Raw genomic sequence first — 15,000 nt, forward strand, 5'->3', positions numbered from 1 at the left:
TCCAGGTCTCAGGAGATAATCCAACCTAACAACACAAAATGAGCTCTTCAGCAAGGCATTTGGAGATGTGCTCTTCAGGAGCAATCAGCAATGCCATCCTCATGCCAAGCCCTGCCCTCCCTGCCCTAAGTGGCTTTCCTCCATAGGTGGTATTAGCAAAGCTCTTCACGGTACCTCTGGGCATCTCCGTGGAGTCCAACCTCATCCACTTTCCTAATGACTCTACCAAAATCTTTTAATGGAGATTTAATAAACTACCAATTGGAGAAATTTATATGCATGGAATTGAATCTTGGAGTCGCTGTCACTCTTAACCCTTCAAAGGGCACACATCCTCTAAGCACTTCTCCACCAGCCTGGAGAGGATCGGGTTGGAACCCGTCTGCTGCTCCGGGATGTCTTAAAGGACTCTCTCTGCCTCCCTGCTTGGTGAAGGATTCTGGGATGTGCTCAATCCTGAGCTTTACTGTTCCTTAAGGGACCAACTCTCCAGCAGCCAGAGAAGACCCCAACCCAGCTGCTGGAGGAAAAGCCAAGAGTCATGTCCTATGGGCTTGGGAAAACCATGGGCAGTGCTTGGGAGTCTGAGCTTGGAATGGAAGGACACGTGGAAAGAGCCCATTGCTGTGGCTGCCCTGCCAATGTGCTGCTTACACAGGTCATCTTGGGCAGCTGCAGTGGCAGATGTGGGAGCATTGCTCCAAGGCTCTGTTGCTGGGCTTAGGTTTGGTGGCATGTGATGGGGGGGGACATGATTTGGGTTAATGCCCTTCCAAAGCCTGGGGGACTCCATCAGCTCTCCCAGAACAGCTTTGCAGAGTCCAGCTGTGTTTCTCCCTGCTGTGGACGCCACGCTGGTGGAGGTCATTGGCTATTCAGCAACCCCCAGCCATGAGCTACCAGAGATACAAACAACTCCCCTCATCATATCCTCCTCCCATCCCTACAGGATCTACAGGACCAGCAGGGTTTGGAGCTGCAGGACACTTGCCTTCCCTCCTTACTGGGGTAAAGCAGCATCATTTTGACCCAGTTCTATTTAAACTCCTGGTTGCTAACAAATGAGGCTCCAAGAGATGACCTCAATGCACAACATCAGAGCTGGACCCTCATCACAGAGCAGATAGGGATACAGGTGAGCACCAGAGGCTGAGCACAGCATCATGCCCACCCCATTGGGATGTGTATGAAGATGTGGTGGAAGGGATAAAGTGGGGTGAAGGGTGTCTTGTCCTCATGTCTGCCCCTCACCCTGTGCTGAGGCTGCACTGGGGACTCCAGCTTGGGGTGGGTTTTGAGGGGGGCAAGGCAAGGGCTCGTGGGGGGGCAAGGCAGGAACGACACAGCCCGGCCATTTCCACAAGACCAGCTTTAATATCAGTCATGAGAACGAGGAGAAAGCACAAAATCCAACATAAAAAATGAAAACAAAATCTCAAAAAAAAATGAAAAATTAAAAAGAAATAAAGAAAAGAAAGAGAAAAAGAAAGAAAGAAAGACCGCCTCCCCCCCCCAACCTCCCCCCGTGCCCACCCTCCGCGCACGGACTAATCCAGGCACTGCAGATGGAGGAGCACGACCCAGCAGCCGGGGGGGACGATCCACCAAGAGCCACCCGGTCCGTCCCCTCTCCAGGGATGCTCACCTTGGGGTGACTGGTAGCGTTGAGGTGGCCCGGCCTCGGGGGGACCCGGCTTAGCTTAAGATTCATCACAGACTGACACGAAGGACAAGAACGTAAGAAGAATCCGAGAGCTGCGACTTTTTGTTTCTTTATTCTAATTCAGCCTACGACGTTAGTAATGGTGATTTCAGGGGATGGCTGGGCCCGCGAGTTCCTTCTTGTAGTGAAAATCAGAGACTGTAAAGAGGAACAGAGCTTATAAAGACAGATAGGAATATAGTGCCGTAAAAAGAACTGGCATGCAAGTGCTTTCTGCACGTGGCAGTTTGTGACATGGCGGGGCTGGGGTTGGTGGTGCTCTCTTTGTTTTGTACAGTTCGAAAACGAGCTGCTGCCTTCACATCCTGAAGACAACCCCCCCACAGGAAAGGACAACACAAGTCAAGTCCAAGGCGCCTCTCGCTTGGTTTTGGCAGAGTGTATATATATAATATATATATTTATTGGTTTAATGCATAGCGATTTTCTTCCTTTTTTTTTTTTAATTTTTTACTCTATTTTTGTCATTATCTTTTTAGTGTTTTTTTTCCCCCGTGGCAAACCTGAGCTCGGTCCCTGCTTCCCTGTGCAGTTTTCCCTTCCTTAGGTGTTGGCACTGTGGAGCGGTCGGGTGGTGTCAGCAGGCAATCTCCTCCAGCGTTCCCAGGGTGGCCTGCAGCGGCACGGTCACAGTGTGGCTGATGGATTCCGAATGGTTTGGCATGGGGTCACAAGTGCTCTGCGGATGGAGAGCGGGGGACAGGGTTATCCCAGAGCCTCCGCATGCTCCCTGTCCCTCCCCAACCGCTCTCTCCTTTCCGTAGCCGAGCCATGGCATCAATCCTTTGGGAATAACTCAATCAGTGGCCGAACACCGCATCCGTATCGAATGGCTTCTGCCTCTTGTCTCCCAATGGGGCTCCTTACCACGTTTTCATCATGGCTCCCTTCCTCTTCTTCTTTTCCAAGTAGGTCTAATAATTTCTCCTTGATCAGCTGCAAAAGAGGGAGGAGGAACAGGTGAGACATCCAAAGACTGCCTGCATGGGCATCCACCGGCCTCACCCAAAGGGCCCAGGGGATGTACTGGGTTTCACAGGACCATTAGGGTTGAAGGGACCTCTGGAGATCATCCAGTCTAACCCCTGCCAAGGCAGGGCCACCCAGAGCAGGTCACACAGGAATGTGTCCATGGTGGGTCTCAGTGTCTCCAGAAAGGGAGACTCCACAACCCCTCTGGGCAGCCTGTGCCAGGGCTCTCCCACCCTCAATGGAAAGATCTTCCTCATGTTGAGGTGAAACTTGCTGTGGTTTAGTTCATGGCCACTGCTCCTTGTCCTGTTGCTGGGCACCACTGGAAAGAGCCTGGCACCATCGTCCTGGTACCTCCTTTGAGACACTGATTTGCACTGATGGGATCCCCTCTGTCTGCTCTTCTTTAGGCTAAACAGGCCCAGCTCCCACAGTCTCTCCTGATAAGAAGCTCCGGATCCCTGAGCATCCTTGTGGCCCTGCTGGACCCTCTCCAGCTGGACCATCTCTCGTGTTAGTTGTCCTGAGGAGCTCAGGACTGGACACAGGACTCCAGATATGGCCTCACCAGGTCGAGTAGAGGGGAGGAATCATCTCCCTTGAGCTGCTGCCACACTCCCCAGGGTACTCTTGTTCCTCCTATCAACTCCTCATCCCCCAACACTCCCAGGCCCTTCTCAGCTGAACTGCTTTCTAGTAGGTCACCCCCAACCTGTGCTTGTACTTGGCAGGGGCAGGACCCTACACTTGTCCTTGTAGAACCTCATCAGGCTTCTCCCTGCCCAACTCTCCAGCCTATCAAGAACCCGCTGAATGGCAGCACAGCCTTGAAGTGTATCACAGAATCACAGAATGGTTTGGGTAGCAAAGGACCAAAGATCATCCAGTTCCAACCCCCTGTCATGGGCAGGGATGCCTCACACTAACCCATGGCACCCAAGGCTCTGTCCAACCTGGCCTTGAACCCTGCCAGGGATGGAGCATTACCACTTCTTTGGGCACCTTATGCCAGTGCCTCAGCACCCTCATAGTAAAGAACTTCCTCCTTATCTCCAACCTGAACTTCCCCTGTTTCAGTTTAAACCCATCACCCCTTGTCCTGTCACTGCAGTTCCTGATGAAGAGTCCCTCGCCGGCATCCTCGTAGACCTGTATCAGCCACTGCCCCCAGCTTTGTATCATCACAAACTTGCTGTGGGACCACTCCAGCCCTTCATCCAGGTTGTTGAAAAACAAGGTGAATAAGACTGGACCCAGTATTGATCCCTGGGGAATGCCACTGGAATGCCTCCAACTACTCCGCTGATGGCAACCCTCTGAACCCCCCCAAGGGTATGGAGAAGGAGACAATCTTTCCAAGAAAAACACCCCCTGGGTCAAACTGGAATTCCTCACATGGAAAAAAACCAACCCAAACCTCTAGTTTTTTAAATGTATTTAGGAGTCTATTGAGAAACGTCAGCTCTGGGAGTGCTGTTTCCCTTCACAGCCACGTTATTTCCCTGGCAACTGCGGCTGAAGAATGTATTTCCAAGGGAAATCCCAGAAAGGTTGAAAAGTGAGTGTTTTCCTGAAAAACTGCCACTGGAGGAAAAGAAGAAAAGAAAGAAGAAAGCTAAAAATGTGAAAAATGGGGTCAGTTCCCAGGGAAGTGAGGTGGGGGCTGGGTGCATGAGATGCAGAGATGCGTGGTGGGGATCTGGGACCCCAATAAGCCCAGGAGCACCACTCTGCCGTGGGGCAGGACCAAGAGGAGGACTGAGGTGAGTGAACAATGCAAACCAACATCTCAAAGGTCAATATTGCATCTGCTTTTGGCTAAGGCACATGAAAAGGATGTCCCTTTGCTGACCATCTCAGGGTGTACAAAAGGCTTTGCTTGAAAACTCAATGAGTTTGAGGTGCACGGAGCCATGCCTTGATGTAACCCTGAGCAGATTAGTTCAACCATGTGGATTATGCATCATTTAAGACATTTTATCCCTGTCTGGTGTGGGTTAAATATGGGTGACCATGATGATGCCCCACGTAGGACATAGCTGGGTGATTCTGTTGGTGCATCCTCAGGTGTGCACAGGGAGCCTCTCCAAGGGTTCAGGCTCCTCTCCTAAGCCATTTTTGCCCCAAAAGAAGAGAAGAAAAACACCAACAGGAAACTGTTTGCCAAGTTTTATAAGCAGATGTCAAACAAGGGAGTAAAACAGGGAAGAAAAATCCAGGCTTTGCGAGGTGTCTTACTATCTTCTTATGAAAGAACCCCGAGAAAGGCAGGAATAGGTGACTTTAATGAAACACTGTGTGCATTCAGGCTGATCTCTAAACCCAGGCACAGGTTTTGTTTGCTCTCCAAAGCCATTATGAGCTTTATGCTCGTAATTTCCAATATATTTTATTGCAGAATAATGCCACCAAGTGCTAAGAGCTGCCCAGAGGGGGGTTGTGACGGGGACTTGAACTGTGATGGGCTTAAAACAAAAAGCCAGCATCCCACCTTTAATAACACGAAGCTTGGAGCAGGGACTGTGAGTGCCTGATGTCCTTGTGCACCCATCTGGCCTGGATGCAATAGCCACCAACGACCCCTGACTGCAACATCCCATGGGATCCTGGTCCCATTGCAATATGGGGCTGAGAAAGGGCTATGCAGGTCTGAGATGTTGAGCATATGGGTGCAGGGGTGCAAAGCCACTGCAGGGTTAGGGTTAACTCACAATGAGGGCAAAGAGCCTGAATTAGCAGAAGGCCCTTTCCCAGGGACAAGGGAAAAGGCCTTGGGCTGGGATGAGCCAAATTTGCTGGGAATGACCTGTCTCCATCGGTGTTTGCATCCTCTTTGAAACCACCCCAAGCCATAAATTCATTCTTCCCTGCTACAAAACAGGACCCAGGCATCTGTGTTTGGATCCCTGGGGTCACCTCGGTGCAAACCAGGTGCTCCTCAGCAGCTCACACCCAGCTGCAGGCCTTCTCCCTGCCTCAGTTTCCCCTTTCATAAACAGAGTCATGAGCCTGACCCCCAACATGAAGCCATCTGCAATGAGTCATGAGCCTGACCAACATGAAGCCATCTGCAATGAAGACCGGGAAGGGAAATCAGTGGGGAGGATGCTCCAGAAAGGGTTACTTTGGACTGGGCCCCATTTAGGTGAAGAAATGAGTCCAAACGGCAGGAGGGTGCAGAGAGCAGCTGGAATCTGTGTCTGTGCTTGCAGGGGCAGTGGCAGAGGATGCTGGAGGGGTGATGCCCACAGGGGGGCTGTGACAGCATGGCACCACTGAGGTCTGGGCTGGCACTTGGCATAGGAAAGCCAAAATCCTGGGAGATGCTAAGCTGTGCTGGGGGACCTGCTTAGGCAAAAAGACATTCAAAATACACAAGGGTCATAACTGCTGCTGGGGGGCAGGAGGAGAGATGCTGCTGGAAAGCAACATCCCCTCTGGAGTGCTTATTGCATTAATTCCCATTAATGGGAATTGGAGGGTTGCACTTCCCTCTGGAGCAGATGCTCTCAGCCACTATGGAGCCACATGGCCACGCCTGAGCTCCTCTTGGTGCTTCCTAGAAAGCTCTTTGCTCCAGAGCTGCAGACATCAGATATCAGGGACTGGGATTCCTCACCCCCTGACAGTGGTACAAGGTCTGGACTTGCTGCTCCTCCTGCCTGATGGCTGGACTGGGACTCGAGCATCGATTAAAGGTGTGTTAAGGAGAAGATGATAACATGCTGCTGGGAGAAGTCCCATTGGGAACGGGGTCAGAGGGGTGCAGCAGCAGGTCCCAGCCAGCACCCCAGGCAGTACAAGCTTTGGGGGGGGGAGCAGCACAACCACATGAAGGTGATGCTCCTTAGCCCAGGCAAGAAGCAAATCTCATCAGCAGAGGCAGGGTCCACGTGAACCATGGCTGCATGCCAGCCTCTCCATGGAGAGCCCCTCCTGAGGCAGGGATCTCCCCATCACCTTACATAAGTCATGACTGACTATACAGCACTATTGTAGAGCATTAATTATATAGTATCATTAATTAAACTTAATAATCACACATAGGGCATGGAGAGTCCTGGTCCATGACCACCCCAGCCTGGTGTCAAGGCTGGCAAACCCACACCCTGCCAGAGGAATAAGGAAGGTCTTACCTCATATATATAATCAAAGAGCTCTAGTATAGTGAGGATGCTAGCACCGATAAAGAGCCCCATCTGGCCTCCAATGTCACCTAGGAGAGAGAACAACATGGGGATGGGTTTTACTGCTGGGGTGGAAGATCTTCAGGGCATCCATGCAACCACAGTGCAGCTGCCCTGGGAGCTGCTGTCCCCAAAGAGTGGGGAAATGACCCCAGAAACACTTCCAAGCATCCCGGGAAGGATGCTGCCTGCCACCGAAGGAGGTTTTCTGCTAATGAGGCCATCAGCTGGAAGCCTAATGGGGGTGTGATGACGCACAGTGGCACCTGAGGAAGCCATCTGTGAGAGCAAGACAGCAGGCTGCATCTCAAAGCCCAATTCCCAGACTGGGTGGGGGAAGGAAAAAGATGCTGGAGCAGAATCAGGTAACGTCCCAGGGAGCAGAGAAAAAACCCAAACCTGCCAAAGAGAGTTAAGGGAGATGTGATGCTTTGTAGGGGAGCATGGCAAAGCTGCCTCTGCTGCAGTGCCCCAGGGTGAGGGAAGGGCTGTGAAGGAGGCACCATGGGGAGAGGAGACTTCCAGGAATCTCCTGGGAAGGGAACTGCTGGCATGAGATGCTGTGCTTAGGGAGGATAAATCTCATGGATTCTGCTGCAGAACACCCGTGGTTTGACTGTGATGCTCCCCAGAGCAAAGGCACCCATGGGTGGAGGAGCGATGGGGCCTTTGCTGTGGGTATCCACAAGATAGAGAGACAAGAAAGAGGACTCAAGCACCCAAGAAGGTGCTTGGGGGCAAAGTGCTGGCTCGAAAGGGGCTGAGGACTGGGGGGAGATGAGACTCTGCCCAAAGCCTGCAGTGCCCCGGGAACAAGGCTCATGCAAAGACATGCAAATAGGGAGCTTTGTGTTAAAGAGGCTTCATTACCAGCCTCCTCTTCCTCACTGTAGCACTCCTGGGGAACCCTTAGCATGTGCAGAAGGGCTGGAAAGGAGGATGGATTTGGAGCATCTAAGAGGTGATGGGTAAATGATAGAAGAGCTTTCCTCCTCCACACATTGCACTTCCAGCATGGGGGCACCACAGCAAGCATCCATCACCTGCTTAGCCCCAAACGATAGGGCCCTGGTAGCAAGCAGAGATGGAGCAGCTCATGTTAACCTGTCATAGGTGACACACAGACTAGCTGTAGTCCCTGGGACATTCCTGGGATGGCTTGGTGTTGGAAGGAAAAGAAGAGATGGGGTTGAAAACTGATCAGGAAGGTACCTGGACCTTGCTGTGGTTTTCAAGGCAATGCACTATGCACACTCTGTACATCCCTGAACCACACACGGACTCCAACAAAGGCACACACAGACTCCACATTGCACCCCTGATCTCCTCTTACCAAGTAAGGCTGCCACTTCATAGGCTTTCTTCTGCTCAATTGTCTCATAGTTGAGTGCTTCAAAAAATATGTCCAGCACAAGAATATTCTCTCTGTAGGAAGGGGAGAACAGCATCAGCCCATCAGCCACCAGCAGCCTTGTGTGCTTTGGGGTAAGGAACAGGAACTGGGGGCTTTATTCCCCTCTCTGTTCTGACTGTTCTTATGCTGGGGTCCTCAGCAACCCACAGACACTTGGTCCTCTTGGAGACCAAGACCATCCAGCACCATTAGGAATCTGGCAGACTTAGCAGAAGATGGAAAATGATTCCTCAGGATCTGAGCTCTGGATCTCAATTTGGCAACAGCAAGAGTCTAAAGGATGCTCCACATGGAATAACTCTTGCTGCCTCCACAATACTGTGGCCAGGGCTGGGAAAGGGCCAAAACAGCTCGCGAAGACAAGACCAGGGAATGAGCATCCAGTTATCAGGAAACACATCAACTGAGAAGAAAGCAACTTACACATCATCTCTTCAAGGGTTTTGCCCTAACACTCCCTGGAGGACATAACTTAGCACACCAACGGTTGGTTTAAACAGCCAAAGGGCCTTTACAGACACCGTCCCCCATCAAGCAAAGGAGATCTGTGCTCTCAAGCACTCACGAGATGTATTTTTCTGACTTGTTGAACTTCTTCTCCAGGTACTTGGCCGAGGTCTTGCTGGGGATCTTGACCATGGAGAGCTCTTTGTTGTATCTGGTCAGGTTACAGGGTGTCCTGCAGATGCAGTAATTGCTGTCCTTTTCAGCAAGCAAACCTGGAGGAGATCACAGAGTTACATCTCGTGGAGTCAGGGACATACAGCAGCTGTGGGAGCAGAGGTTGTGCACCCAGAGAGGGCCCAAGGAGCTACAGAAAACCCATCCCTGGCCAGTTCTCTCCCACTTCATTGCATGGCCATCCCCACTGTCTGAGAGATGCCTTTTGCTGGAGGCTACACTCTGTTACCAGCTCTGGCAACACGTGGTGACTGAGTCTCCTCAATCCAGACCTGGAATGGGTCCCTCCATCCCAGACCCAGATCCAAATTCAGACCTGGAGATGCTCCCCTCCAACATATCCTGGGGTGCCCATTATCCCAAGGGTTTCTGCACTGATGGAGCCCATGCCCCATGTACAACTAGAAGAAACTTTATCCCAAGGTGCACCCAGCCCTTCCCAAAGAGATGGGTCTCATGCAAACCCATCAGCTGCTCTAGATCACCCCAGTCCTGCCACCCAGGAGGACACGGGCTGCTAGAAGTCCCCCCCGGTTGGGACACAGTGGTACCCAGGGAGATCTCTTGGTACTCACCAAGCGCAGGCTCTGCGCATTCCTTGTACTGCTCCGGGGTACAGAAGGGAGCATCCCCTGCATGGGAAGGACACATCCATCAGTGGGCATCAGCCACCGCTGCTGGGGACCACTGGGCTCTCCTTGGGGACCACAGGGACCTCCCTTTAGCAAAGGGAACCCAGGTTGGGGATGGGCGGCAGAGGTAACTTAAAGAGAGGAAGTTCAGGTTGGAGCTAAGGAAGAAGCTCTTCCCTGTGAGGGTGCTGAGGCGCTGGCACAGGGTGCCCAGAGAAGCTGTGGCTGCCCCATCCCTGGCAGTGTTCAAGGCCAGGTTGGACACAGGGGCTTGGAGCAAGCTGCTCCAGTGGAAGGGGTCCCTGCCCGTGGCAGGGGCTGGAGCTGGATGATCTTAAGGTCCTTTCCAACCCAAACCAGTCTATGATTCTATCTGCCTGCTGCAGGGACCTTTTCTTGCAGAGGAGGGGGCTGCTGGAAATCACACCCATGGGTGTTAAGTGGGGCTGAACAGGGCAAATCAAATGACTCTCTGCCACATCTTGCCCCTATTTCAAGGCATTCTGCAATGGCTATTAGCATCTTTCTTTCCATAGGGAAGCATCCTTTACCCCACGGTCCCCTTCCAGCTTGTTAACACTGAATGACATGGGCTGGGTGAAGGGAGAGGTCCCTGCTCCTCCATCCCTTGCCCCCGCACACTGACCTGGCATGTGAACCATCCTGCAGTTGCAGTTTTCCACAATGTAGCGGGTCTCGCAGTCGATCCTGCAGGCCGTGATGCTGTAAACGGGAAAGAAGTCTAAGCCCATATCCGACGAGCGGCATTCACCCCACGGCGGAGGCAGGTACGTCAGCTGCAAGAGAGGGAGGAGCGGGGTGTCAGGGGACACGGGGGACTGGCAGTGAGGATGGGGCACAGCATCTCCCTCCTCTTGCCACAGAGAGGCTCCTGAAGCACAAACTGAATGATGCCCAGAAACCAACCGTATCCTGGGCTGCATCAAAAGGAGCCTGAGCAGCAGAGAGGAGGTGATGCTGCCCCTCTGCTCTCGTGAGACCCCGCTTGCAGCCCTGTGTGCAGCTCTGGTGTCCTCAGCATGAGGAGGACATGGAGCTGTTGGAGCAAGTCCAGAGGAGGCTACAAGGATGCTCAGGGGCTGGGGCATCTTCTGTATGGAGCCAGGCTGAGAACATCAGGGCTGTTCAGCCTGGAGAAGAGAAGCTGCGTGGAGACCTCAGAGCAGCTTCCAGTGTCTGAAAGGGGCTACAAGGATGCTGGAGAGGGACTCTTCACTGGGGACTGTAGCTATAGGACAAGGGGTGATGGGTTCAAACTGAAACAGGGGAAGTCCAGTTTGGAGATAAGGAAGTTCTTCCCTGTGAGGGTGCTGAGGCACTGGCACAGAGTGCCCAAATAAGTGGTAAATGCTCCATTTCTGGCTGTGTTCAAGGCCAGGGTGGACAGAGCCTTGGGCAACATGGTCTAGTGTGAGGCTTTCTCTTATGAACCATTCAGTCACTAAAAACCCAAACTGCAGCCAAGAAGAGAAAGATGAGCTGTTGGAATGAACACGGCTTGTGGTGATAACAGTTGGGTATGGGAGCAGTCTGCCTTAGAGGGGCATGAAACCTGGAAGCTAAAGGAGAGTTTGGGGAAGATCCCAGGCTTCAGAGCATGACCCTGCCCTGTGGGGCTGGACAAGTAATCCCTTCTCTAAGAAGAACTTTTCTGCACGGCAAAGCACTAGGATGCTGTACACGCAGGAGCCAGCATCACCTAAGGGTGCCCAGACTGCTCCCTGAGGGACATGAGCATTGGCACTCCCCAAATCTGCTTCAACCCACACTGCTGCTCAAGCTGCTTTGAAAACCAGCAGTGGCCGGAGCTGTTCAGCTGCTCAGGGTGATATGCACCAATCTCTGTGCTCAGCAGCTCCAACCTGAAGAGCAGATGTACCTACGTGGGGTGTGAAGACGCAGCAGGTGATGGAGGGATCCCATCTGTGGGGACCAGACAAAGCATCAAGGGAGAAAAAGCCGGTTGCCAGCGATCTCAGCATCCAGAAACAGGCTCTGAATGGGATGGGTTTGAGAGCCAGCAAAGCAGCACCTTGGAATGAAAATCTCAAGAGTGCCTTCCTGACAATAGCAAAGTGCTGTTTGAAGGGGATCTTTTCTCATTTGCTTTACACTTGCAATATAATAGAGTACCAGATGCCATCACTTAGTCATCCACGGTGGAGAAAGGAGCCCATATGTTGCCTGTTGTATGATAAAGGAGAATAAATAATTGTGGTCTCTGATGGTATCAGCTTTCTTTCAAGCACAGCTACACACAAATCTTTTAAGCCCTTTAGATTTTGGCCTGAATGAAGATGATGGGATCCGAAAACGATGGATTCACGATCAGATATTTTATCTTACCCACTCCTTTGCTCAGCCAGCATTGGGTTGGAGCCACGGTGCTTGTGAGCTGGCACTGTGTCCACACGAGGTGCATGGGCTGAATGATTAATTAAAACTCTAATCAATGCAACTTATTAACAGAGTTACGGCCTGGTTTGTAGCCAGGACCACAAGCACCGACTATGCCATAGCACAAAGCAAAGCTGGTTTGCATCTCTGCAAAAGCATGGAGACCTCAGAGCAGTTTCCAGTGTCTGAAGGGAGCTACAAGGATGCTAAGGGACCCTTCATCAGGGACTGCAGCAACAGGACAATGGGTGATGGGTTTAAACTTGAACAGGCTGCCTTGCCACACACACAGCCCTATGCACACACCTGCACACACACAAGTGTACAAGTGTAATTCACTTCTCTGGCTCCTTGAACATGCAGGAATAGGTGCAGCACATCCCCCCTGCCACAGGCCAAGACTTCTGCTCTCCCTCTGCTTTCTGCATCACTGATACCGATGAGCAGAAAAAGCTTCTTGGCACATTTAACACTGGTGAAGTTCGGGTCTTGTTTTGCTCTGCAGTATAAAAGCTTTCCCTGTTTTTGGAGAAAAGCTCGTCACATCTGGGATAGAATCTGGGATGGAAAAGGGACTCCAGGGAAGATCCAATTTCTCCTTTCAGAAGGAAATTTCCCCAGTGAAACTCCTGGCCATGCAGCAGATCCCCATCGGGTGTGACAGAGGCACCTCGCTGCTGCCTTGTTCTACATTAATCCCTACCTCTTCCATCCCTGTATCACAAGGCAGGATTTCTTGCCTCTGGCCATGCCTCCGAGCAGTAACCAAAGCATCTCCCACAGCCGGGGGACCAGCACTGGGAATCCATGTGCTTCCCCCTCCATCACTGGCTTGGTGAAGCAGCAAAGCTTCATTTGAAGCGTGACAGCGAAATCCGTGCTTCTTCCTTATGGGCAAGAGCTTAGAGGCAATGGTCCCTGGGGTGGCAGGGTTGGACCCTCCCTCCCTTGAGCAAGTCAGTGAACTCATCTCTCTCCAAGGGGCTCATCAAGGGTTATTACCCGGACCCTCCATGGTAATGACAGCTTGAAAGGCTCATCGCTTCCCTCCTGCTCTGTAATTTGCAATCAGAAGCAAACTCTCACAGAGAGAAGCACATCATTAGGGACAGGGTTCTGCAGTGAATAGGGGGGGCACATTCCCCAGACTGCCTCAGCATCCTAAGATAATTTGGTCCCAGGAAAGCTCCCGTTGCATTTCCCAGGTGGTTTTGGTGAGCAGGCCCCAACGTACCAAGTCTCTGATGCAGACAACTCTTGTCCTGACCTTTTATTTCCAATTAACTCTGAAGGCAGCTGTTCGGTAACTGTCTGTGCTCAGAGCCACAGCAGCATCGCTCGCAGGTACAAGGTGAGTGCCAGGACTGCTGTGCTGCATCCTCTGAAATGCTCAGCATCATCCTTCAAAGAAGCCATTATCGAGATGCAGAGATGGGCATGGTTTGACCTGTCAAATACTGCACCTTGCACTGAAAGACTCAAACCAAGGGGTCAAACTCTTCTGCAGAGCTTCCTGTCCTGAAGAGCAATGGAGCAGGATCACAGGCTTCTCCCCTGCAGAGCAGCCCCATCCTTACTGCCGTTTCCTTTCCTGCTTTGGCACAGGAGTCCTAGTGCCCTGCAAGCCCTGGGGTTAATGCTCCATCCACATCAGCATCCCTCCTTAACCCCCTCCTCAGCAAAATGGGGCTGCAATCTCAAGCAAAGCACTGACATCCAAAGCACGTGGCCCCAGAGAGCTACCTGAGAGACTCATTTTATCCATCTGGCACCTGAATTTCCTGCCCGTGATGCTAACGGGGCCGACAGAAGAGCACACTGGGGAGCCAATCCAGCAACAGGAACACACATGATCATAGAATCATGGAATGGTTTGGGTTGGAAACAACCTTATGATCATCTAATTCCAACCCCCTGCCATGGGCAGGGACCCCTTCCACTGGAGCAGCTTGCTCCAAGCCCCTGTGTCCAACCTGGCCTTGAACACTGCCAGGGATGGGGCAGCCACAGCTTCTCTGGGCACCCTGTGCCAGCGCCTCAGCACCCTCACAGGGAAGAGCTTCTTCCTTGTATCGAACCTGAAATCGCCCTGTTTAAGTTTAAACCATTACTCCATTGCCATATAAACAACATGAATGGGACAGACACTACTTGGATTTGATTCCTCTCCGTTGCAGCCACACAGACATCTCCTCCTCTTGAGAGAAATGTTTTCCCTTCTTCTAGATGATGCTGATTTGGGGTTGGCAGGAAGGTTCAGGCCCTGGACCAGTGGAGCCTGTCCAAGGATGCTGAGATGCTCCCCTCTCATCTGCTCTGCTATCACCAAAGCTGCTTTTCTTTGAAGCCAGAAAGGGAAAAGAAGCATAAAAGCAATAAGAAAAGCAGGAGCAAAGGCAGTTCCTGCCCTGGGTTCCCACAGGAAAGCAGTGCTGAGCTCTAGCTTTGCTCTGCTGCCGTGGCAGCTTCCCAAGGGCACACATCCCTCCCCGGCACTGAGCCGTCTCATGCTGATAAAGATTCAGCTTCAGCCTCTAATTGGGGTTGACAAACTCACGTCCTCGCACTTTCACAATCATTAATACTTCATTAATTAATGAAATGCTTTTTAAGTTCTCTTCATCCCAGCTATTAGGAATTACCACGATCTGTTACAAACTGGAGGGCGCCGAAAAGAGAAGGAACAAATTGACTTGCCTCCTTAAGCTCAGGATGGATCTTGCTTGCCTGAAACACAAGGAAAGGAAGGGCTGCTTTTGGCAAACAGGGGGGAAGTGGGTCAGGGTGGTGGGGGCCGTTCAGCACAGCCCTGTCCTTGTCACAGCCCTTTTCCCTGGCCATGCTGCTGCCCTTCACACACTGCTCCTGGCACTGAGCCTCCCAATAACCGCCAACATCTGTCTGCAGCCAGAGAGGTCTTTTTTTCCCCATTTATTTTAAGTGGCACCTCTGTTTTTTTCTGCACGTGTAATT

At 51.9% G+C, this 15,000-nt stretch overlaps 1 protein-coding gene across 3 annotated transcripts in view; it reads right to left on the bottom strand.

Moving 5' to 3' along the window:
- Nucleotides 1-1,756: 1,756 nt before the first annotated feature.
- Nucleotides 1,757-15,000, bottom strand: part of LOC130607131 (acid-sensing ion channel 2) — a 430,756-nt gene continuing 417,512 nt past the window's right edge. For 2 of the 3 annotated variants that reach the window (XM_057423989.1, XM_057423991.1), the window contains exons 4-11: nucleotides 10,256-10,406; nucleotides 9,553-9,609; nucleotides 8,862-9,015; nucleotides 8,216-8,307; nucleotides 6,832-6,911; nucleotides 2,591-2,659; nucleotides 2,227-2,402; nucleotides 1,757-1,861 (exon numbers count right to left, since the gene is read on the bottom strand). In XM_057423989.1, coding sequence (XP_057279972.1) covers nucleotides 2,301-2,402; nucleotides 2,591-2,659; nucleotides 6,832-6,911; nucleotides 8,216-8,307; nucleotides 8,862-9,015; nucleotides 9,553-9,609; nucleotides 10,256-10,406 — 705 coding nt within the window. In that variant the 3' untranslated portion in view covers nucleotides 1,757-1,861; nucleotides 2,227-2,300. Of the gene's footprint in view, nucleotides 2,403-2,590; nucleotides 2,660-6,831; nucleotides 6,912-8,215; nucleotides 8,308-8,861; nucleotides 9,016-9,552; nucleotides 9,610-10,255; nucleotides 10,407-15,000 lie in introns of all 3 variants that reach the window. The other variant, XM_057423990.1, reaches the window with a different exon arrangement.

The sequence above is a fragment of the Pezoporus wallicus genome, unplaced genomic scaffold (genome assembly GCF_028554395.1).
Source record: "Pezoporus wallicus isolate ANWC-B61680 ecotype Strahan unplaced genomic scaffold, APGP_CSIRO_Pwel_v1 contig_8251, whole genome shotgun sequence".
In the NCBI taxonomy this organism is placed as follows: Eukaryota; Metazoa; Chordata; class Aves; order Psittaciformes; family Psittacidae; genus Pezoporus; species Pezoporus wallicus.